The 23,228-nt window shown below is 43.6% G+C and overlaps 2 protein-coding genes across 2 annotated transcripts in view; both read left to right on the plus strand.

Annotated features, from left to right (window-relative positions):
• On the plus strand, window positions 1-8,191 carry LOC132389708 (zinc finger protein 420-like). The gene is made up of 2 exons (XM_059962273.1): window positions 1-54; window positions 4,391-8,191. The coding sequence occupies exon 2, from the start codon at window positions 4,719-4,721 to the stop codon at window positions 6,177-6,179; it is 1,461 nt and encodes a 486-aa protein (XP_059818256.1). The 5' UTR covers window positions 1-54; window positions 4,391-4,718; the 3' UTR covers window positions 6,180-8,191.
• Window positions 6,480-23,228, plus strand: part of LOC132389709 (zinc finger protein 239-like) — a 22,601-nt gene continuing 5,852 nt past the window's right edge. Inside the window, exons 1-2 of the mRNA XM_059962274.1 lie at window positions 6,480-6,592; window positions 11,316-11,499. Coding sequence (XP_059818257.1) covers window positions 6,480-6,592; window positions 11,316-11,499 — 297 coding nt within the window. The remainder of the gene's footprint in view (window positions 6,593-11,315; window positions 11,500-23,228) is intronic.

Raw genomic sequence — 23,228 nt, forward strand, 5'->3', positions numbered from 1 at the left:
CGAGTATCACGCATGCGCACAGGACCCTGAAGGCCTTGAAAATGTCGGCTGCAGGTAAGAGTGATTCTCCGTGTTTTTGTCTTAAAAACCGACTTCGGGCATTTCCAGTGAAATCCGGACACCGTTACCCGCAATCCCGGGACAGTCCTGCCCTCTTTCCTCTCTCTCAGCCCCACGATCCGTATACGGGCCCCGGGGAGCTCCCGGCTGATGAGGGAATGGGAACCGATGGATTCTCAGACAGAGCTGAGCTCCAGCTATCTAAATGCAAGGATTAGGAACTGGGAGAAAGGGAACAAAATCTTTTGCATCAGCAGTAGAGAAAATCACCTTTGTTCTACCTCCAATCACAAAGAAGAGGAAATCTGCAGATGCTGGAAATCCAAGCAACACACGCAAAATGCCGGCAAAACTCAGCATTAGTACTCCTTTCCATAGATGCTGCCTGGCCTGCTGAGCTCCTCCAGCATTTTGTGTGTGTTGCTTGTTCCACCTCACTTTGTCCTGGACTTTTCTACCCGTGACGACATGTTTTGTACCATTCTCTCTGGGAAGATAATGATATCAAAAACCTTTGCCCTGGGCAACAAGTAACTTTCACATCAGAAATGTGCCAGACTCCAGGGAGACAGACTACTGCCCTTCCCTTCATATTCATTGGCATTGCCATCACCGAGTTCATCACCGTCAGTCATCTGGAGAGGGCTCAGGGGAAATATTTATGTACAACACAGAAACTGGTGTTACCTGTGTGTACTGTGGTGATGCAAACGTTGCTGGAGAATTTGCAAATGGGGAGAAGTGGAGTGAAATCTGGAAATCTGACTTTTTAAAGCGTCATTTAGCAAGCAAGTCATATATGGACAGTGTGCAAAAGCTCTGGCGAGAAAATCCTTCGTAACCCACTATAGGCCTGCTACATAGGTTGTGTGAGAGTGTGGATGAACTCGATCAAACCCAGAGGAGATCAACGTTTTTATTGACATTGATTTGCTAGCTGTGAAAATGAATACCTCTCTATATAAAATTCACTGTGCACATGTTGTCACTGGGTAATAGAATGCACAGTACATGATTTATGTGCACACTTGTCATTACAAATTAGAGGGGACATTGGTGGGAAGGTGGTGAGACCTCCAGTGTCCCTGATGCCCTCACCTGCAAGATGTGCCTCCAGCTGCAGCTTGTAACCCTGCACTTTAAGGAGTTGGGACTGGAAATGGATGAATTCCAGATCATCCAGGAGTTGGGGGTGATAGATATGACAGGAAGAGAGGTGAGTTACTCCCAAGGTGCAGGACACAGGAAACTGGATGAGAATCAGGAAGGGGAATGAGGTTAAATAGCCTCACAAAGTACTCTAGTGGCCATCCCCCACAACAACAGGTGGACCACTTTAGAAAGTATTAGGGGGGATTACCTGGCAGAGGAAAGTGAAAGGAGTGATAGGGGATTCATTAGTTAGGGGAACAGAACAGTAAGGGGACTAATATCCTAGTGGTACGGCTGCGAGAGCAAGTTTGGTGGAGGGGGGTGCTGATGTGGTTAAAATGAATTGTAGGGGGAATGGGAGCCAGAATGACAGGACAGATAGTGGAGAGGGTGAATTGAATTGACTTTCTTACATACATCCTTCATGTACATGAGGAGTAGAAGTCTTTATGTTACATCTCCATCTAAATGTGCGGTGTAATTTATAGTAATTTATAATAAATAGTTTGTGCATAGAACAGTCAGTATAACATAGATATGCAATTGTATTAGCATGAATTAATCAGTCTGATAGCCTGGTAGAAGATGATGTCCCGGAGCCTGTTGGTCTTTTTACTGTGGTACCGTTTCCTGGATGATAGCAGCAGGAACAGTTCGTGGTTGTGGTGAATTGGGTCCCCAATATCTTTTGGGCCCTTTTTCCGCACCTGTCTCTGTAAATGTCCTGAATAGTGGGAAGTTCAGATCTACAGATGAACTGGGCTGTCTGCACCACTCTCTGCAGGTTCCTGAGATTAAGGGAAGTACAGTTCCCATACCAGGCAGTGATGCAGCCAGTCAGGATGCTCTGTAGAAAGTCCTTAGGATTCCGGGCCCCATCCCCAACTTCTTCAACTATCTGAGGTGAAAGAGGTGCTGCTGTGCTCTTTTCACAACACAGCCGGTATGTACAGACAACCTGAGATGCCTGGTGACGTTTATGCTGAGGAACTTAAAGCTGTTCACCCTCTCAACCCCAGATCCAATGATGTCAAGAGGGGTTAGAGTGTCTCCATTCCTCCTGTCATCCACAACCGGCTCCTTGGTTTTTGTGACAATGAGGGGAAGTTTGTTTTCTTGACACCAGTCAGATGTTGTTCAGACCTCAGACAGAGTCAGCAATCAAATGGTTGAGCATGGTGCGATGAATGTGCTGAGCTGTGTATATCAGAATGCAAGAAGCATCGGAGGAAAGCCAGATGAGCTCAGGAAAGGGAATTATGATATTGTGGCCGTTATTGGGGCTTGTTTACACACAACAGTCTGAGGGATTTAGAGATATTTGTAGAGAGATTGCAGACCATGCCAAGAAAAAAAGGTTGTTCCAGTAAGTGATTTTAACTTTCCATATATTGACTGGGACTCCCATACTGTAAAAGGATTAGATGGGGTAAAGTTTGACAAATGTGCCCTTAATCAGTACGTAGAATTCCTGATGTAGAAGTGTGCAATAAGCTGTTAGGAAATGATCCAGGGTGGTGACAAAATTTGTGATCATAATGCCATGAGATTCAAAGTAAATATGGAAAAAGAGAGGTCTGGACCACGGGTTGAGATTCTAAATTGGAGAAAGGTCAATTTTGATGGTATCAGAAAGGATCTGACAAGTGTGGTTTGGGACAGGTTGTTTCCTGGCAAAGGAGTACCTGTAAGTGAGAGGCCTTCAGATGTGAATTTTTGAGGATGTAGAGTTTGTATGTGCCTGCCAAAATGAAAGTTGAAAGGTAACTGGATCAGGGAACCTTGCTTTTGAAGAGAAATTGAAGCCTCGTATATTTTGTTCCTCTAAATGCCTCAGATTTTTAGGTGCTACCGAGACCTATTAATGACAACAAATCATGATTCCGCACACTGAGCTCATCTGACCTTTCTTGTTGTCTTCTTTTGGTTTCTCAAAGCTTCCGAATAGTTTTTGTTCTTTTGTTTGCCTGCTCTTTTAGACATTTCTGTTGGCTTTGGCTTCTCATTTTAGCCACAGTTGTGTCCTCCTGTCTTTCTATTGCTTCCAATTCTGTGGAATCACTCAGGTCCCGAATTGCTCCAGAAACTCCAGCCACTGCTGCTCAATTGTCACTCCTACCCTTTACCTTCCAAGCAAGTTTGGCCAGCTTCTCTGCCATAGAAACACAGAGAAGTTCAGTGAAGAAACAGGCTCTTAGGCCCAGCTAGTCAATGCCAAAAAAGCATTTAAACTTGCAGTGCGATCTGGACCAGCTGGCAAAATGGTTTGAGAAATGGAAAATGGAATTTAATGCAGACAAGTGTGAGTTGTTGCACTTTGGTATGAACTTTATTCCTTGGAATGTAGAAGATTGAGGGGAGATTTGATTGTGATAGAGGGGCAGAGATAGTGTAAATGCAAGTTGGCTTTCTCCACTGAGATTGGGTGGGACTACAACCAGAGGCCTTGGGTTAAGGGTGAAAGTTAAAATGTTAAGGGTAACATGAGGGGAAACTTTTTCACACAGATAGTCATCTGGGTGCAGAATGAGCAGCCAGCACAAGTGGTGCATGCGAGCTCGATTTCAACATTTAAGAGGTTTGTATAGGTACCTGGATGGTAGGGGTATGGGAGAGGGCAGATTAAATAGTTCAACACAGACTAGATGGCCCAAAGTGCCTGTTTCTGTGTTGCAATTTTCTATTACTGTGACAATAATACAAAAATTCAGTCTACGTCCTTCTAACAGCTGTGCGGACCAACCATTCATATCAGCAGGAATTTTTTTATATGGCGTTAAGACTGTGGCACGTGAAGTTAATAATACATAAAAGAAAATCCTAGATGCAAATCCAGAACAACTATTTACGTGAGACTGTTTCAGTTACTTTGGGGCCAGGCACCCATGCTGCTCGGCAGGAACAGGGAATAATACCAATGGAGAGAGTCAAACTGAGCCAAAGCTCAAATTGGAGACGGTAGAAATGCCCCATTCTTATAGAGACAGGAAGAGCATCAGGGAATTGATGGTCATTCCAGATACCAGCACTCTGCCCAGTCAGGAGATGATTTCTTTGTCCAACTTGGGTTGAACCTCACTGTAACAGTGTGATACCAGATCAAACCTTGGCAACTCAAGTAATCTCATCTGAAATGTTGTCCTAAACCCATTGATGGATTTTGTAAATCTTTTTACAGGTTAAAAACGGGAAGGAATTCGTCTCCAGGAAGCTCAAACATGGCACGACTATTTTGTTGTCTCTGTCTGGATAGTTAAGAAGTGGAACATGGGATCCTATCGACCATCCTTCCTGCTCAGACAGTGGAAATGGATTCACTCGGTTATTACAATTGAAGGTACATCAGCAAGTTCACACTGGGCAAGGCCATTCACCTGTTCTGTGTGTGAGAAAGGATTCAGTTGGTCTTCCCACCTGTGGACACACCAGTCAGTTCACACCACACCGGGCGGAGGCTGGTCATCTGTTGAATTTCTGGGAAAGGATTCACTCAGTCATCTGACCTAATGGCTCACCAGCAAGTTCGCACAATGGAGCAGCCGATCATCTGCTCAGTCTGCGGGAAGGGATTCACTCAGTCATCCCAACTACAGTGTCATCAGCGGGTTCACACTGGGGAGAAGCCGTTCACCTGCTCAGTCTGTGGGAAGGGATTCACTGATCCATCCAAACTGCAGAGTCATCAGCGAGTTCACACTGGGGAGAAGCTGTTCACCTGTTCAGAATGTGGGAAGAGATTTACTCAGTCATCTCAACTACATAGTCATCAGCGAGTTCACACTGGGGAGAGGCCGTTCATTTGCTCAGTCTGTGGGAAGAGATTCACTCATTCATCCAGCCTACAGAGACACCAGCGAGTTCACACTGGGGAGAAGCCGTTCAGCTGCTCAGAATGTGGGAAGGAATTTACTCAGTCATCCCAACTACACAGTCATCAGCGAGTTCACACTGGGGAGAAGCCTTTCACCTGCTCAGTCTGTGGGAAGGGATTCACTGATCCATCCAACCTACAGAATCATCAGCGAGTTCACACTGGGGAGAAGCCGTTCAGCTGTTCAGAATGTGGGAAGAGATTTACTCAGTCATCCCAACTACAGAGTCATCAGCGAGTTCACACTGGGGAGAGGCCGTTCACCTGCTCAGTCTGTGGGAAGAGATTCACTCAGTCATCCAACCTACAGAGTCATCAGCGAGTTCACACTGGGCAGAAGCCGTTCACCTGCTCAGTCTGTGGGAAGAGATTCTCTGAGTTATCCCAAGTACAGAGTCATCTGCGAGTTCACACTGGGGAGAGGCCATTCACCTGCTCAGACTGTGGGAGCAGTTTCACTCAGTTATCCAGCCTACAGAGACATCATCGAGTTCACACCGGGGAGAAGCCGTTCATCTGTTCAGAATGTGGGAAGGGATTCACACAGTCATCCCAACTACAGAGTCATCAGCGAGTTCACACTGGGGAGAAGCCATTCACCTGCTCAGAATGTGGGAAGAGATTCACTGATCCATCCAACCTACAGAGTCATCAGCGAGTTCACACTGGGGAGAAGCCGTTCGCCTGTTCAGAATGTGGGAAGAGATTTACTCAGTCATCCCAACTACAGAGACATCAGCGTGTTCACACTGGGGAGAGGCCGTTCAGCTGCTCAGTCTGTGGGAAGAGATTCACTCTGTCATGCAACCTACAGAGACATCAGCGAGTTCACACTGGGGAGAAGCTATTCACCTGCTCAGTCTGTGGGAAGGGATTCACTCACTCATCCAACCTACAGAGTCATCAGCGAGTTCACACTGGGGAGAAGCCGTTCACCTGTTCAGAATGTGGGAAGGGATTTACTCAGTCATCCCAACTACAGAGTCATCAGCGAGTTCACACTGGGGAGAAGCCTTTCACCTGCTCAGTCTGTGGGAAGAGATTCACTCATTCATCCACACTGCAGAGGCACCAGCGAGTTCACACTGGGGAGTAGCCGTTCGTCTGCTCAGAATGTGGGAAGGGATTCACTCATTCATCCCAACTACACAGTCATGAGCAAGTTCACATTGAGGAGAAGCGATTCCCCTGCTCAGTCTATGGGAATGGATTCACTCTGTCATCCCAACTACAGAGACACCAGCGAACTCACACTGGGGAGAAGCTATTCACCTGCTCAGTCTGTGGGAAGAGATTCACTCAGTCATCCCACCTACAGAGTCATCAGCGAGTTCACACTGAGATGAAGCCGTTCACTTGCTCAGAATGTGGGAAGAGATTCACTCAATCTTCCACCATGCTGAGACACCAGCGTGTTCACACCACTGAGAAGCCGTTCCTCTGCTCAGAATGTGGGAAGAGATACATTCGCTCTTCCACTCTACAGAGACATCCGCGAGTTCACACTGGGTAGATGCAGTTTACCTGTTGAGAATGTGGGAAGGGATTCACTCACTCATCCCAACTACTGGCACACCAGTCAATTCACAATGGGGAGTGGCCGTTGTTATGAATCCCTTTGTTTCATTTGCTGTGGACTGTTATTTTGAGAGAGACAGAGTGATTAAGAAGGTGAATAAGTCTGACGCAGCTTGTTTACATCACTCGCAGCTTGTTGAGCTTTAACTCTGGACACAGACTCTCAGAGTCAGATGAAGGAGGAAAAATGGAAGGATCGAAACAAGCGAACTTGTGGCCAAGGGTCATTGTTTGGATTTTTCCTATGCCCAGAAGGGTGGGTTAATTATCGATTCAGCTTACATCAAATGTGTGGTTGTTACCTTGTTTGAGCTATAGGAGTGGATCTGATTTGGGATATCCTGTGAAGACCACTGATGTGTTAACCCTTGCCTGGGCATGGTGTGGTAATTCATTTGAAGACGATACCCCTTGTGACAAGTCACGTTGGGTGATAATTAGTATGTGGATTTGGAAGGATGACAGATAAAATCTACAGTGACTGTTCTCTCGTTTTACCACCATGGAACCTGTGGAATTCGACATAATTGCCTTCTCTCAACATTTACCCTGGATTACAAATATCTCTCTCATCACCTATTCTGTGGATGAACTGAACTTTCATAATTTACCATCTCAAGACTCCAAGCCTTGTTTCTCCCGAGCTCAATAGTTTGGGAGTTTTATTTACACACATATATATACATAATACTATTAACCTCTGTTTATCTTGTTTAAGTTACCATTGTTACGAAGGATGAACAGCTCTGATGGGCAGAAGGGTGCAGGGTTGCCCATGTCCCCCTCCCCTGGGAGAATTACAAACCGTTACTGTTGCCAGGCAGCTGATGACAGAGAAAGAGATGGAACAAAAACTTACTGGGACTGGATAAGGGAGAGATAACACAGGGAGGAAGAGACTTGTTGTTCCACTATATTATGACTCCTGTAAGACTTATGGCTCTGGAGAGGGCTGTTTACTTGGTACTATTCTGTTCATTAAAATTCCTCAGTGGACAGCCAGAGTGGGCTGGTTTGATAGGCTGAGCCATTCAAAACTGATTGACACCTGAGACCCCATGAATAGGGATAAAACTGAGGTCTGGGGAGACACCCCTCAGACACACCAAGAGACACACTAGTGAGCACTGCTTAAGTGTTGGAACCCATGAGAAAGTGTGGGGCATCGGAGACCTGACAAAGGATCGGTCAATTTTAACTCACAGTGTTTATAGCGAGGCCGGTGGGGGCTTGTGTGTGTGTCCACCCTTATCTGGGTGACGAGTCCACCATAGAAGAACGGTCTAGCTAAAGGACAGAGCGGTCATACCTGAATGGCCAACACATCAATGGGTCAAGATCGTAAAGGAAGGTTTGACTGGCTGTCACTGTTTGCTCGCTCTCTCTCTCTCTCTCTCCCCAACAATTACAACACATCGACCAACAACTACCTCAGCTTGTATGAACTGAACTGAACTTTATATTCACATATGACAATTCATTATCCCCTAGACATCAAGAGAGCTTGTTTATTATTGATTATTATTATACCCGCACTTTTAGGCTTAGTATTGCTAACGTGTATTATCTGTATATTTTACTAATAAACACTGTTTTGATAATAGTACCAGACTGCAATGGATACTTCTATCTTTGCTGATTAGACACCCAGTTATGGGGTACATAACAAATTGGGGCCTCGTCTCGAGATTTGATACCCAGTTGGGGGGGGGGGGGCAGTGAATAAGGAATCCATTATTTGTTCTGGTTGCGTGGGTAACCAGACGGGAAACCAGCAAAGATGGATATAGATGAATTTATAGAAAACCCAACTCTGAAGGCGCTGGAGAGTGCCAAAAAGACAGACTTGGTGAATATTGCAAAAGGTTTAAATCTACCAGAGGTGAAGCCGTCAATGAAAAAGTGGGAGATATATAGGGCCATAGCCCAGTAGTATATATCCGAGGATGTGTTCACGCTGGGGGTATTGGAACTTATCCCTGAAAAGAAACCAGTTGTTGGGGTGGTTCTGTTAGAGTTGGAAAAATTAAGGTTGTACGCGGAACAGAAGAAAAGGGAGAATGAGCTCCAGCTAAAGGAGTTAGAGGTGCAAAGGGAGCGGGAAAGAGCTGCCTAGGAGGCACAAAGGGAGAAGGAAAAGGCTGAAAGGGAGATGGAGGAAAGGGAAAAGGAGAGAGACAGGCAGCATGCGCTGGACATGGAGAGGTTAAAGCAACAGGGAAAAGACCGAGGGGAAGGCTCAAGAGAGGAGAAGTTTAATGTTAGTAGAGAATTTAGGTTAGTACATCCGTTCGAGGAGACAGATGTTGATAGGTACTTCTTGCATTTTGAAAAGGTGGCAGTGAATCAGAAGTGGCCCAGGGATCGGTGGGTGGCGTTGTTACAAAGTGCATTAAAAAGTAAGGCTCAACGGGCATATGCAGCATTGTCCATGGACGAGTCTATGAGGAAGTAAAGGAGGCTATCCTTCGGGCCTATGAGTTGGCACATGAAGCGTTTAGGCAAAAGTTCAGAGATTTAAATAAACTATGGAATCAGACGTATGCAGAGATTGCCTATGAAAAGGGTGTGCTCTTGGATCGTTGGTGTGCTGCAGAAAAGGTGGAGGAGGATTTCCATCGTTTCAGAGAGTTAATTCTGATTGAGGAATTTAAAGGTTGTGTTTCGCATAATATCAGGATGTATCTGAACAAGAAGCCAAATAATTCCATATCAGAATTTGCCAGTTTTGCAGATGAATATGCCCTAACCCACAAGACAAAGTTTTCCTCAAATAAGAGTTACCAGAAAGGCAGTAGGGACAGTAAAGAAAGTCCACTGGCTAAGGTAGAGAATAAGCGGGGAGCTAGTGGTAAAGTTAAGGAGGAGGACAAGCAGCCTGGCAGGAAAGTTCCTGGCTTGAATGTTATAATTGTGGAAAGGTTGGTTATATTGCATCTAAGTGCTTTGCTCCGAAGAAGGAGGCAGGAAAAGGGAAAACGGTAGTCCCTACAGGGTGTGTCGATCAGCAAAGGTAGATAGAGTACGAGAGGGGCGTGAGAAATTTATTTCAGAAGAGAGACCTCAATTTCAATGAGAATCTGGAGAGATACTCGGGCTGATCAGTCATTGATCCTAAGTAAAGTGCTAGATTTTGGTCCTGAGACTGCAGAGGTAGTTTTAAGAGGTATAGGGAAAGGGACAGAAGCTGTGCCTTTGCATGGGATCATTTTAAAATGTGACTTGGTATCTGGACCAGTCGAAGTAGGGATGCGGTCAGAATTACCGAGAGACGGCGTGGACGTCCTTCTTGGTAATGATTTAGCAGGTAGTGACGTGTGTTCAGCAGTGAAGCTGACAAGCAAGCCTGTGAGTGCTGAGGACCCGGCCCTGGATTCTAAGATCTATCCCGCATGCGCAATCACTCGCAGCATGTCGAGAAAGGCGGCTGAGAAAGAGGACAGTTTAAATGAGTCCAATGTTGATTTGGCTGAGACGTTTTAACCGACCCTGTAACAAGAGGGGTTAGGGGATAATAAAGCGGAGAATAGGGAGGTGAAAGAGAATAAAGGAGAGGAGGTAGACCTACCCTTAGCAAGAAAAGAACTTATAAAAGAGCAAGGACGTGACGAGGAGCTTGTGGCATTGAGAGAATCAGTTCTTTCTGAGACAGAACTGGATAAAGAACCAGAGGGCTACTACCTGAAGGACGGAGTGTTGATAAGGAAGAGGAGGCCGACCACGGGCCAGTCAATGATGACTGGGCCGTAGAACCAGGTGGTAGTAACGAAGGTGTATCGGGATGAAATTTTGAAATTAGCTCACGTGACCTCTAGGTGGACATTTGGGAGTAAGGAAGACAGTGGATAGGGTTATGAAAGAATTCTATTGGCCAGAAATGAGGAAAGATATAGCTGATTATTGCAAAAGGTGCCATACGTGTCAGGTGGCAGGAAACCCGAACCAGGTTATCCCTAAGGCACCTCTCAGACCGATACCCGCTTTTGAGGAGCCTTTCTCCCGAATCATTGTGGATTTTGTGGGACCTTTGCCTAGAACAGCGAGTGGGCGGCAGTACGTCATGACCATGATGATTGCCGCTACACGATTTCCAGAGGCTGTGCCTCTGAGGAATGTTAGGACCCCTGCGGTGATGAAGGCCCTCATTAAATTATTTACCACAGTGGGGCTACCTAAGGAAATACAATCGGATCAGGAGAGTACATTTACATCCAGAACATTTCAGCAAATGATGACACAGATGGGAGTTAAACACATTTTAGCTTCTGCATACCATCCGGAATCTCAAGGACCGTTGCAAATATTCCACGCTACACTAAAGATGTTCGAGACTGGGATGATGCATTACCACTTCTGTTATTTGCAGTGAGGGACACGATTCAGGAATCTCTGGGGTTCAGTCCGTTTGAGCTCGTTTTTGGTCACAGGCCCAGAGGACTTTTGACCTTACTTAAAGAGAAGTGGTCTAGCCCGAACGTTCAAGTCAGTGCGATTCACTATGTTTTAAAATTCCGGGAAAGACTCCATAAAGTATGCGCCTTGGCAAAGGAAAATTTAAAAGACTCCCAGACCAGAATGAAACAATGGTATGACAAATGTACCCGAGAGCAAGAATTTCACGTGGGCGATAAGGTCTTGGTCCTATTCCCTGTAGTTACCACCCCCTACTGGCAAGGTTTCAAGGACCATACAAAGTAGTTAAGAAAATAGACTCGCTGAACTATGTGATTGAAACCCCTGATAGGCGCAGGCCGAACCAGTTGGTTCATGTAAACATGCTGAAAGGTTATCATGAAACGACCCCCGCGGAGGTCGGTGCAGTCACGAAAACTGATGAGGTAGAGAGGAGTGTTGAGGAGGACCCAGAGCGTTTTGAAAAGATAAGTATAATACCCACCAGACTAGAGAACTCAGTTATTCCAGCCAACCTTGCTGATAAAGTCAATCACTTAGAGCCTGAACAAAGAGAGCAGTTAACACAGCTCATTAAACGGCATACAGATTTATGTCCAGATGTTCCAAGGAGGTGTAAAGGAACAGAGCATGATGTCATTGTTACCTCGACCCAGCCGATTAAACAATCCCCTTATCGGATGAATTTGGAAAAGAACAAGCTGGTAGAAAAAGAAATTGAGCATATGCTAGACGCTGGTATAATTCGTGAATCCTTTTCTGCGTGGGCCTCTCCGCGTGGTAGTACCGAAATCGGACGGTACCATAAGATTCTGTACCGATTACAGAAAGGTGAATGCTGTCACGCAGACAGATGCTTACCCTATCCCTAGGGTGGACGATTGCATTGATAAAATGGGGAAAGCGAGGTACATCACTAAGATTGACTTGTTAAAGGGATACTGGTGCTTTCCTTTAACGGACAGGGCTTGAGAAATTTCAGCCTTTGTCACCCCATCCGGGTTTTACGAGTACAACGTCTTGCCGTTCGGAATGAAAAATGCACCAGGGGCATTCCAGAGGATGATTGACATGGTGATAAAAGGGTTAACAAACACCAAGGCTGATATTGACGATGTGGTAGTTTGGAATGACACCTGGAATGAGCACATTGAGGCTGTAGAAAACCTGTTCAAAAGAATGTCTGCAGCCCAACGTACAGTGAACTTTGCAAAGAGTGAATTTGGGCATTCCACAATCACCTACTTGGGTATGTGGTAGGGCAGTGGCAGTTGGCTCCTTTGCAGGCAAAGGTACAGGCTATTTCTGAGGTTCCTGTACCAACAAATAAGAGAGCCTTAAGAAGATTTTTGGGCATGCTGGGGTACTATCGAAAATTTTGTAAGAACTCTGCTGATATCGCCCTCCCGCTTACAAAACTCCTACAGAAGGAAGAAAAATTTGAGTGGAACAATTCTTGTCAGGATGCTTTTGACAAGTTAAAAACCATACTGTGCCATCACCCTGTGTTAAAGGCACCTGACTCGTTAGAACCTTTCTCCCTGGCGACTGATGCAAGTGATGAGGCTGCAGGGGCAGTCCTACTGCAGAAAGCAGGGGATGGGGTGGAACACCCGGTAGCGTATCTCTCTCGGAAGTTCAATGTGCACCAGAGTAATTACTCTACCGTAGAAAAAGAATTGTTGGCACTTGTTTTGGCAATACAACATTTTGAAGTGTACATTTGTTCACCACAAAGACCTTTAATTGTTTATACAGATCACAACCCTTTGGTATTGCTGGCTAACATGAAAAATAAAAACAGGAGATTATTAAATTGGAGTCTGATGCTACAAGAGTTTGATATTCAGATACAACATATTAAAGGAAGCGACAATGTAATCGCTGACTGTTTATCCAGATGCTAAGTGAAGGTATATCTGTATTGCTTTATAGTTAAGAACACTTCTGTATTTTTTTTTTTGCTAAACTCTGTAATCCTGTAAAACGCTGTACTAGTTAATGTTCCCCTTTGATGAAAATTCCTACAAGGATGGGGGTGTTACGAAGGATGAACAGCTCTGATGGGCAGAAGGGTGCAGGGTTGCCCATGTCCCCCTCCCTTGGGAGACTTCCAAACCGTTACTGTTGCCAGGCTGCTAATGAGAGAGAAAGAGATGGAACAAAAACATACTGGGACTGGAACATTTGCTTCAGATAAGGGAGAGATAACACAGGGAGGAAGAGACTTGTTGTTCCACCATATTATGACTCCTGTAAGACTTATGGCTCCGGAGAGGGCTGTTTACTTGGTACTATTCTGTTCATTTAAATTCCTCAGTGGACAGCCGGAGTGGGCTGGTTTGATGGGCTAAGCCATTCAAAACGGATTGACACCTGAGACCCCGTGAGTAGGGATAAAGTGAGGTCTGGGGGGACACCCCTTCTGACGCACCAAAAGACACACTAGTGAGCACTGCGTGAGTGTTGGAACCCACGAGAAAGTGTGGGGCTTCGGAGACCGAACGAAGGGTCGGTGAATTTTAACTCACAGTGTTTATAGCGAGGCCGGTGGGGGCTTGCCTGGGTGACGAGTCCACCATAGAAGAACGGTCTAGCTAAAGGCGAGAGGGGTCATACCTGAATGGCCACAACAACACATCGACGGATCAAGATCGTAAACTAAGGTTTGACTGGCTGTCACTGTTTGATCTCTCTCTCTCTCTCTCTCTCTCTCTCCCTCCCTCTCCCTTCCTCCCTCCCCGCTCTGGACGGCTCCCCCCTCTCTCTTAATAGCAGCAGAGTTCATGGGGTCTATTTTGGACCCCGTTACAAAGTAAGGTTACCCCTAACACCCCGAATAAGAGCTTCCAAAAGAGTAGCACGGATCACCAGGGTAAACCAGACATTAAAGCTGGGACTAGATTCAAGAGTAAGGATGAAGGGAAACAGTTGAAGGAGAAATATTCTGATCTTACTTGTTACTATTGCCAGAAAGATGGTCATCAGATGGCTATTTGTTCCATCCTGAAGAGGATAAACGAAAAGGAGGCAGTCCCAAATGCCGGTGTTCAATATGTTGAAGCACCTATAAACCCACAGTGTTTGGCACATTCTGTTGAGGCTCAGATAAGGTCTAAGAGGTCTAACCGAGTTAAGAATAGATTCGATCATTTTATGTCAGATGGGTTTGTATTAGTAAAGGAGGAGTCAACCCTGGTACCAGTGAAAATTCTTAGAGTTACTGGGGCTTCTCCGTCACTTATATCAGACAGCGTTCCTAAGTTTGTTGATGAGACTAACACTGGAGAGATAAATCTTATTAAAGGCATTGGGGGCGGCATGGTTTCTGTGCCGTTGTACAAGGTAACTTTACACTCAGGGTTGGTTTCGGGACCTGTTAAGATCGGATTGCGCTCCAGTTTACCGGTGGAAGATGTTACTTTGCTGTTAGGGAATGACCTGGCAGATAGTAAAGTTGTTCCTGCAGTGCTGTTGACAACTAACCAACCACTGAAGACCCACAGATGGATTTTAACATTTATCCTTCCTGCGCAGTAACACGAAGTATGGCTAAAAAGTCTGCCGACGCAGACGGTCTGTGCAGCGTGATTCTGATACCCATGATAGCCAACATCGGGATTCCGGTTACGATGACTTCTCAGGATCTTTACTGCCTTCATTGTTTCAACAGGATTCCGGTAGTAAGTCTGATGAGAAAGATTTATCCCTGTCTAAGAAGGAATTTATAGCAGAAGGGAACCGCGACCCTGAGATTGAAGCTTTAAAAGAAACAGCTCTCTCAGATGGTGAGACTAAGAAAGTGCCGGGAGGGTATTGTCTCAAGGATGGAGTGTTAATGAGGAAGTGGAAGCCACCAGCTATAGAAGTAAGTGAGGAATGGGCAATTGTTCAGCAAGTTGTAGTTCCTAAAGTTTATAGGACTGAAATTTTAACTTTGGCACACTTTGGAGTGAATAAAACTGTAAACAGGATTATATAAAAATTTTACTGGCCTAATCTGAGGAAAGATGTTGTGACCTTTTGCAGAACCTGTCGCACTTGTCAAGTTCTGAGTAAACCGATTCAGGTCACGCCAGTGGCCCCACTGCAGTCTGTACCTGCATTTGGTGAACCCTTTTCAAAATTTATAGTGGATTGTGTTGGCCCATTGCCAAAGGCTAAAGCTGGCCATCAGTATTTGCCAACTATTATGTGTATTGCATCCAGATTCCTAGAGGCAATGCCTCTCAGAAATATTAAAGCTAAAACTGTGACGAAGGATTCACTGGACTTCAGCCCATTTGAACTGGTATTTGGTCATAGAGTGAGGGGACCTTTGAACTTGTTAAAGGAACAGCGGATTGATGGAGATATACATATTAACTTGTTAGGCTATGTTTTGAAGTTCAAAAATATATTACACCACTCCTGTAGAGAAAACTTAAAGATTTCTCAAAACAAAATGAACTGTTGGTTTGATAAGCGGGCTCGCGAAAGAAAATACCAGGTGGGAGATAACGTGCTTGCCTTATGTTGACGAATCCACCGTATGAAATAGTCTCTCAAATTAATGATGTGAATTATGTTATTAAAACCCCCGACCAACGTAACCTAACACAGGTGGTACACATAAATATAACAAAGCCTTAATTTGACAAGCAGGCACCATCTGTGAGTGTTGTTGTTAAAACATATGAATCTGGCAACCCTGAGAATGAAGCATTTGACTCGTCTGAGACTTTTCACAAGCCAAACGTGGTCCCAGTTAGGTTAATGAACTCGGTTGTTCCAGAAAACATTGCTAACAAGTTGACTCATCTGCAGCCAAAGCAACAACAACAGCTGAAGGAATTAATTCCGATGTTTAAAGATTTATTTCCTGATGTTCCCAAGCAAACCACGGTCGCAGTACATGATGTAGATATTGGTCAAGCCAAACCTATTAAACAACACATATATCGCATGAACGTAGAAAAGTGTAAATTGGCGGAGTAAGAAATTGTATATATGTTGGAAAATGGTATTATTAATCCTTCAGCATCAGATTCGAGTCACCCTGCGTTATTGTGCCCAAACCTAATGGTAGTGTTAGAGTTTGCACTGATGATAGGAAGGTAAATGCAGTAACAAAAACAACGATAAGGTGGGAATAGCTAATTTCTTACAAAGATTGATCTGTTAAAAGGGTATTGGTGTGTTCCATTGACGGACAGAGGTAGAGAAATTTCTGCATTTGTGACACCATCTGGTTTGTGTGAATACAATATTTTAATACAACTATATTCCAGAAACATTCCAGAGAATGATTGATTCTGTAATTCGAGGGTTAGAACACACAGATGCCTATATTAATGACTTAGTCACAGGGAGTGACACTTGGGAAGAGAATATCTCTGCAGTAGAAAAGCTGTTTGACAGGCTTTCCTAGGACAACCTTACAGTTAACTTGGCTAAGAGTGAATTTGGCCATGCCAGTGTGACCTGTCTTGGCTATGTTGTCGGTCAAAGCAAGTTGGCTCCTGTTCGGGCAAAAGTTCAGGCAATTTCTCAGGTTCCTATTCTGACTGCTAAGAAGGCTCTCAGAAGGTTTCTGGGAATGGATGGATGTTACCGTAAGTTCTGTAAGAACTTTGCTGCTATCGCTCTTCCTCTGACCAATCTCCTGAAGAAGGGTGAAAAGTTTGTTTGGACCGAGCCTTGTCAGAAGGCATTTGATTGATTGTTATCAGTATTTCAGATTAGGCCAATCAATGTACTGTTGTCAGCAAATTTAATTAGCAGATTGGAGCTGTGGGTGGCAACACAAGTCATGGGTACACAGAAAGTAAAGGAGGGGGTCAAAGAGACAACCCTGTGGGGTATGTGTGCTGAGGGTCAGAGATTCAGAGGAGATGGAGCCCACTCTTACCACCTGCCGGCGATCTGACAGGAAGTCCAGGACCCAGCTACACAAGGCAGGGTGAAGGCCGAGGTCTCTGAGCTTCTTGTCGATACTTCACGCCTTTGTATGGCTACTGCTCTGCCCATGACTGCAAGGAACTGCAGAGAACATCAGAGAAACAAGCCTCCACTCCGTGGACTCTTCCTACATTCCCCTCCCTCGGAAAAGCAGACCATGTATTCAAAGACCCTCACAACCTGGATATTCTTGCTGCAAACCCGCTCCCCCAACGGGGAAGAGATACAAAAGCCTTAAAGCGCGAACCACCCGGCTCAAGGACGGCTTCCTGTCTGTGGTTATAAGCCAAATGAACGATGAAATGGACTCGGCCTCACAATGTAACTCGATGTGACCCTGCGCCATATGGCTATCTGCACTACACTTTCTCTGCAGCCTAATGTTTTGTTACAGTTATTGTTTCGCCGTTTTCATTGTTTTCAAATTTTTAGAATCTTTTTTATTGGTATAGAATCTTCTACAGCTATAAAATGATACACAACTTCAATAGATTAATATGTATGCAATTAATAAAGCTGAAAAAAACTGATCGTAAAATATAAAATGGGAAATTATATATATACGTGGAACAAAAGGAACCTCATCTAACTAGGAAAAAAAAACACTAACTACATAAGAAACACACATTTGGCCATCATCTAAGTATGAAAATAAGAAACATCAACCGTCATTTCGTATTTATATAAAAAAAATGGAAGGAAACCATATAGAGTAATTCAAAATAAACGATAATATTTTACAAAAGAACCCCATCTTCTCTCAAAATCGAATCGAGGATCAATAATTCTACTTCTATGTTTTTCCAAACTAAGACAAAACATTCCTTGAGAAAACCATTCAATTAATGTAGGGGAAGAAATATCTTTGTATTTTAATAAAATAGCCCTTCTTGTCAGTAGTGTAACAAATGCAATTACATGTTGATCTGAAGATGAAATACCCTGAATATGATGCGGAACTATTCCAAATAGAACAGCCAATCTATTAGGTTGTAAATTAATTTTCAGAGCTTTAGAAAATGTAGAAAATAAAGATTTCCAAAACGATTTTAATGAAGAACATGACAAGAACATATGTGACAAAGCAGTTACTTCATTTTACATCTATCACAGCATTTGTCTATACAAGGAAATAATTTAGATAGTCTCTCCTTTGTTAAATAATAACCGTGAACAATTTTAAATTGAATTAAACGATGGTTGGCACATACAGAAGAAGAACTTACGTTTTTCAAAACTCGAAGCCAATCTTCATTATCAAAAGCCATATTAAGTTCTCTCTCCCAATCTTGTTTAATCTTTAGTGATAGGTTCTCTTTATGTAACAAAAATAAATTATAAATTCTGCTCATGGAATCTTTCCCTAAGGGATTCAATTTCAACATGGTATCCAACAAATCAGATTCTTGTAAAATGGAAACTTAGGTAAATATTGCTGCTAAAAATGCCCAAACTGAACATATTGCTGAAAATGTGTATGAGCGAGAGAAAATTTGTTAAAAAGCTCTTCAAAGGATATCAATCGACAATTACAAAATAAATCTGTAAAAGAATGGATCCCTTTATTTTTATAAATGGCGTCAGTTGTTGAAGGTTTAAATGAAAATTTTCGATATACAAAACTAGACAAATTAAATTGTTCAAAATTTTAAAAACACAAAATTGAACAAATCTGTAGGGATTGTTTAATAACCGGGTAAAGATTTAAATCTGGAATTTTAGAGAGCTGTATATGTAATGGAGCTCGTAAAATTGAAGTTAAATAAAATTGTTTAACAGCTTTTAATTCCAAATCAGCCCATAATGATTTTTGGTTCTTACCAAGCCAATAGAACCAAAAACATAATTGTCTAATATTCACAGCCCAATTAAATTCACAGTCTTAAATTAGGAAGTGCAAGTCCACCATCTTTTTTAGCTTTGTGTAAATGATACTTATTAATTCTTGGTCTCTTATTGTTCCAAATGAAGGAAGAAATAAGAGAGTCAATTTGATCGAATATTTTTAGTTAAAAAGATATGTATATTTTCGAAAATATATAAAAATCTAGGTAAAATCATCACCTTCACAGCATGAATACGACCTATTAAAGAAAAAGTAAGTGGATTCCATCTAGAAAATAGTTGCTTCATGGAGTCCATTAAAGGAACTACATTTGTTTTATAAAGATCTTTATATTTTTTAGTAATTAAAATAGCGAGATATCTAAGTGTATTAACAATTCTAAAAGGAATATCATCATATCTACTAACATGGACATTTAATGAAAACAATTCGCTTTTATTCAAGTAAAGTTTATATCCTGAAAATGTACCAAAATCTTTAAGTACTTCCAAAAGATTAGGAATTGATTCCTCAAGACTTGAAATAAAAACCAAAAGATCATCTACATAAAGAGAGATCTTATGTATGGTTCCATTCATAGAGATACCACGAATATTTCTAGCTTCACGTAGTGAAAGGCTCCAATACAGGAATAACTAAAAAAGGGCTTAATGGACATCCCTGTCTAGTTCCACGAGAAAGTGAGAAACACCTTCTACCAGGGGTTACCACACAACATACCCAGGCAAGGGTTAACACAAGATATTCCAAAACCCACTCCTATGGATTATACGAAGTGACAGCCACACACATTCGTTGTGGTTCCGTTGTGATCAACCCACTCTTGTGGGCATAGGAGACTTCCAAGCCTCAGCTGCGACGAACTGAAGCGATCAGCTTTTCCAGTCTCTCTCTCTCTCTTTAGACTGGCCGACTGCCTGGCTGCAGATCGCTCTCTCTCTCTTATGGTTCAGTCCACAGTGAGCGCTGTCAGCCTGTGACTGACGTCATAGTCCCGCCTCCTCACGCCGGCGCTCTTAAAGAAACAGTCACAGTACGACCGCAGGCTCGTAACAGCCGCAACACAACTTCCCGACTTTTGAACTCAGTGCTTCAACTAATAAGGACAACCATGCCATTTGCATTGTTAACGACCCGATCAATCTGTGCAGTCTCTTTCAGGGAGCGATGAACTTGGAGTCTAAGATCCCTCTGATCATCAACACTGTTCAGGGTTTTGCATTTAACAGTGGACTGTCGGATACATTCGACCTACCGAGCTGCCAAGATGATCATCACTAATCAAATATCACTGAGATTTCTCAGGTCCTGTTGAATTTATTGCCAAGTGCACAAGTACGGGAAGGTACAGGTACAGAGAAACACTGACTTGTGGCAGCATCACAGGCAAGTACATTCAGATAACACACGGAGCATAAATTATCCGATTCTCTGTCAGTAACAATCTATAAATATGTCATTAACGATACATAATATACATTGTGTCATGATCAACATTAAAATGTGCATTTTGTGTCAATACCAGACTTGGAAATGTTGAATTTGGTCCCTGTCTCCATTCCTCCTGTAATCCACAACCAGCTCCTTTGTTTTTGTCACAATTAGGGAGAGGTTGTTTTCTTGACACCACTGTGTCCCGGTGATGATTTCTTTTTTGTAGGCTGCCTCGTTATTGTTTGAAATTAGGGCAATCAATGTGGTGTCGTCAGCGAATTTAATTAGCAGATTGGAACTGTGGGTGGCGACACGTCATGGGAATACGGAGAGTAAAGGATGGGGCAAAGAGACAACCCTGTGGGGTATGTGTGCTGAGGTTCAGAGAGACAGAGGTGGGGGAGCCCACTCTTACCACCTGCCGGCGATCTGACAGGAAGTCCAGGATCCAGCTACACAAGGCAGGGTGAAGGCCGAGGTCTCTGAGCTTCTTGTTGATACTTCACGCCTTCGTATGGCTACTGCTCTGCCCATGACTGCAAGGAACTGCAGAGAACATCAGAGAAACATGCCTCCCCTCCATGGACTCTTCCTACACTTCCCCTGCCTGGAAAAAGCAGGCCATGTACTCAAAGACCCTCACAACCTGGACATTCTAGCTGCAAACCCGCTCTCCCATGGGGGAAGAGATACAAAAGCCTTAAAGCGCGAACCACCCGGCTCAAGGTCGGCTTCCTGTCTGTGTCAATAAGCCAAATGAATGACAAAATGGACTCGGCCTCACAATGTAACTCGACGTGACCCTGCACCATATGTCTATCTGCACGGCACTTTCTCTGCAGCCACAATGCTTTGTTACAGTGATTGTTCTGTCGTATATCAGCTCAATGTACTGTTGTAATGTATCGATCTGTGTGGGTGGTACGTCAGGCAAGATATTCACTGTATCTCGGGACAAGATAAGAATAAACAAATTCCCCATTTTAATTGTGTGGAAATATTACACGGACTGAGCGTCTGCTCTGGAACCTCAGAAGGAAACTGAACTGTTGTCATTTCTGTGGAATGCAACTAAATGGAAAGGGCTTCAATCTCACATTACGATCTGTGGTAACTGGGATCAGGTGACTGGTGGTGGGTCTCCCATATCAGAATCAGGTTTAACAGCACCGGCATATGTCATGAAATTCATTGTCCCTGCGGCAGCAGTAGAACCTAATTCATAACCATAGATTTTAACAATTGTGGTTTAAAATAAGAGCATACATATTAAATAGTTAAATTATATAAATAGTGCAAAAATATATATTTTTTAAAAGTGTAATTAACTATTTTAATTGTGTGAAACAGTTTGACTGACCTGGTTGTTGCTTTGGAAATTGTGGAGTGAAGCTTAACTAAACTTTACACATTTACGAGAAGCTGAGAGAAATAGAAAAGGCTAAATTCTCATATGAATGGGTCATATACCCAGAAATATTGGCTGCACTTTGGCAGGTCGAAACAGTGGAATAGACCATAAGACCATAAAATATTGATGCAGAAGTAGACCATTCGGCCCATCGAGTCTGCTCCGCCATTCAGTCATGGGCTGATCCAATTCTTCCAGTCATCCCCACTTCCCTGCCTTCACCCCATACCCTTTGATGCGCTGGCTAATCAACAACCTACCTATCCCTGCCTTAAGTGCACCCAGTGACTTGGCCTCCACAGCCGCTCATAGCAACAAGTTCCACCGATTTACCACCCACTGACTAAAGTAATTTCTCCCATCTCTGTTCGAAATGGACGTCCTTCAATTCTGAAGTCATGCCCTCTTGTCCTAGTATCCCCTATCATGGGAAATTAACTTTAACATATCTAATCTGTTCAGGCCTTTTAACATTCAGAATGTTTCTATGAGATCCCCATTATTCTCCTGAACTCCAGGGAATACAGCCCAAGAGCGGTCGGACGTTCCTCTTATGGTAACCCTTTCATTCCTGGAATCATTCTCGTGAATCTTCTCTGAACCCTCTCCAACGTCAGTATATCATTTCTAAAATAATTATCACAAAACTGAACACAATAGTCTGTGTGATCTCAGGAGTGCCATATCGAGCGTCACCATGGCATCCCTGCTCTTTTTATTCTATACCTCTAGAAATTAAAGCCAACATTGCATTTGCCTTCTTCACCACAGACCCATCCTGGAAGTTAACCTTTAGGGTATCCCGCACAAGGACTCCCAAGTCCAATTGCATCTCTGCATTTTGAATTATCTCTCCATCTCAACAATAGTCTGCCCTCTTCTTTCTTCCCCCAAAGTGTAAGACCATACACTTTACAACTTTGTATTTCATTTGCCACTTCTTTGCCCATTCCCCAAACCTGAAGCCCTACCCCCTACTCAAGTCTCTCACCCACATATGAATACGCCTGATCATGCTATTCTTTCATCGATAGCACGTGGCGCAGGCAGCAATCCCGAGATTACTACCCCAGAGGTCCACAGGGGCTGTGTTGGCAAAGTTTCTTTTTATGCTCTATGTCAATGCATCGAATGACAGTATTGATGGTCCTGTGGCCAAATTTACGAATGAAGTCGAATATTGAAAGGACTGGATAGAGAGGTCGTGGAGGGCTATAGTATTTGGTTATCACAATGCCATAAATACAAATTAGATATAGAATTGATAGGCCTGGTCCTTGACTTGAGATTCCAAATTGGAGAATGCCGCTTTATTCAAAAAATCCTCATTGCCCACAATGATATACGGTGATTCCAGCAATGGAACCCACCACTGCAGCCCCACAATGCACTATGTACTGACTGCAAATCTACGAATTTGCATGTGAATAGCCTCCCCTCCACCAACTCCACTCTTTCTGCGTCACCAGCAGACTGGGACATTTCACATCTCGCTGCCTCCGCCAGGACATTAACCTGTGAAC

This window comes from Hypanus sabinus, unplaced genomic scaffold, assembly GCF_030144855.1.
Source record: "Hypanus sabinus isolate sHypSab1 unplaced genomic scaffold, sHypSab1.hap1 scaffold_634, whole genome shotgun sequence".
NCBI lineage: Eukaryota > Metazoa > Chordata > Chondrichthyes > Myliobatiformes > Dasyatidae > Hypanus > Hypanus sabinus.

Excerpts from the sequence above, each read along its gene's own strand:
- LOC132389708 (XM_059962273.1), top strand. The coding sequence starts at position 4,719 with ATGGCTCACCAGCAAGTTCGCACAATGGAGCAGCCGATCATCTGCTCA.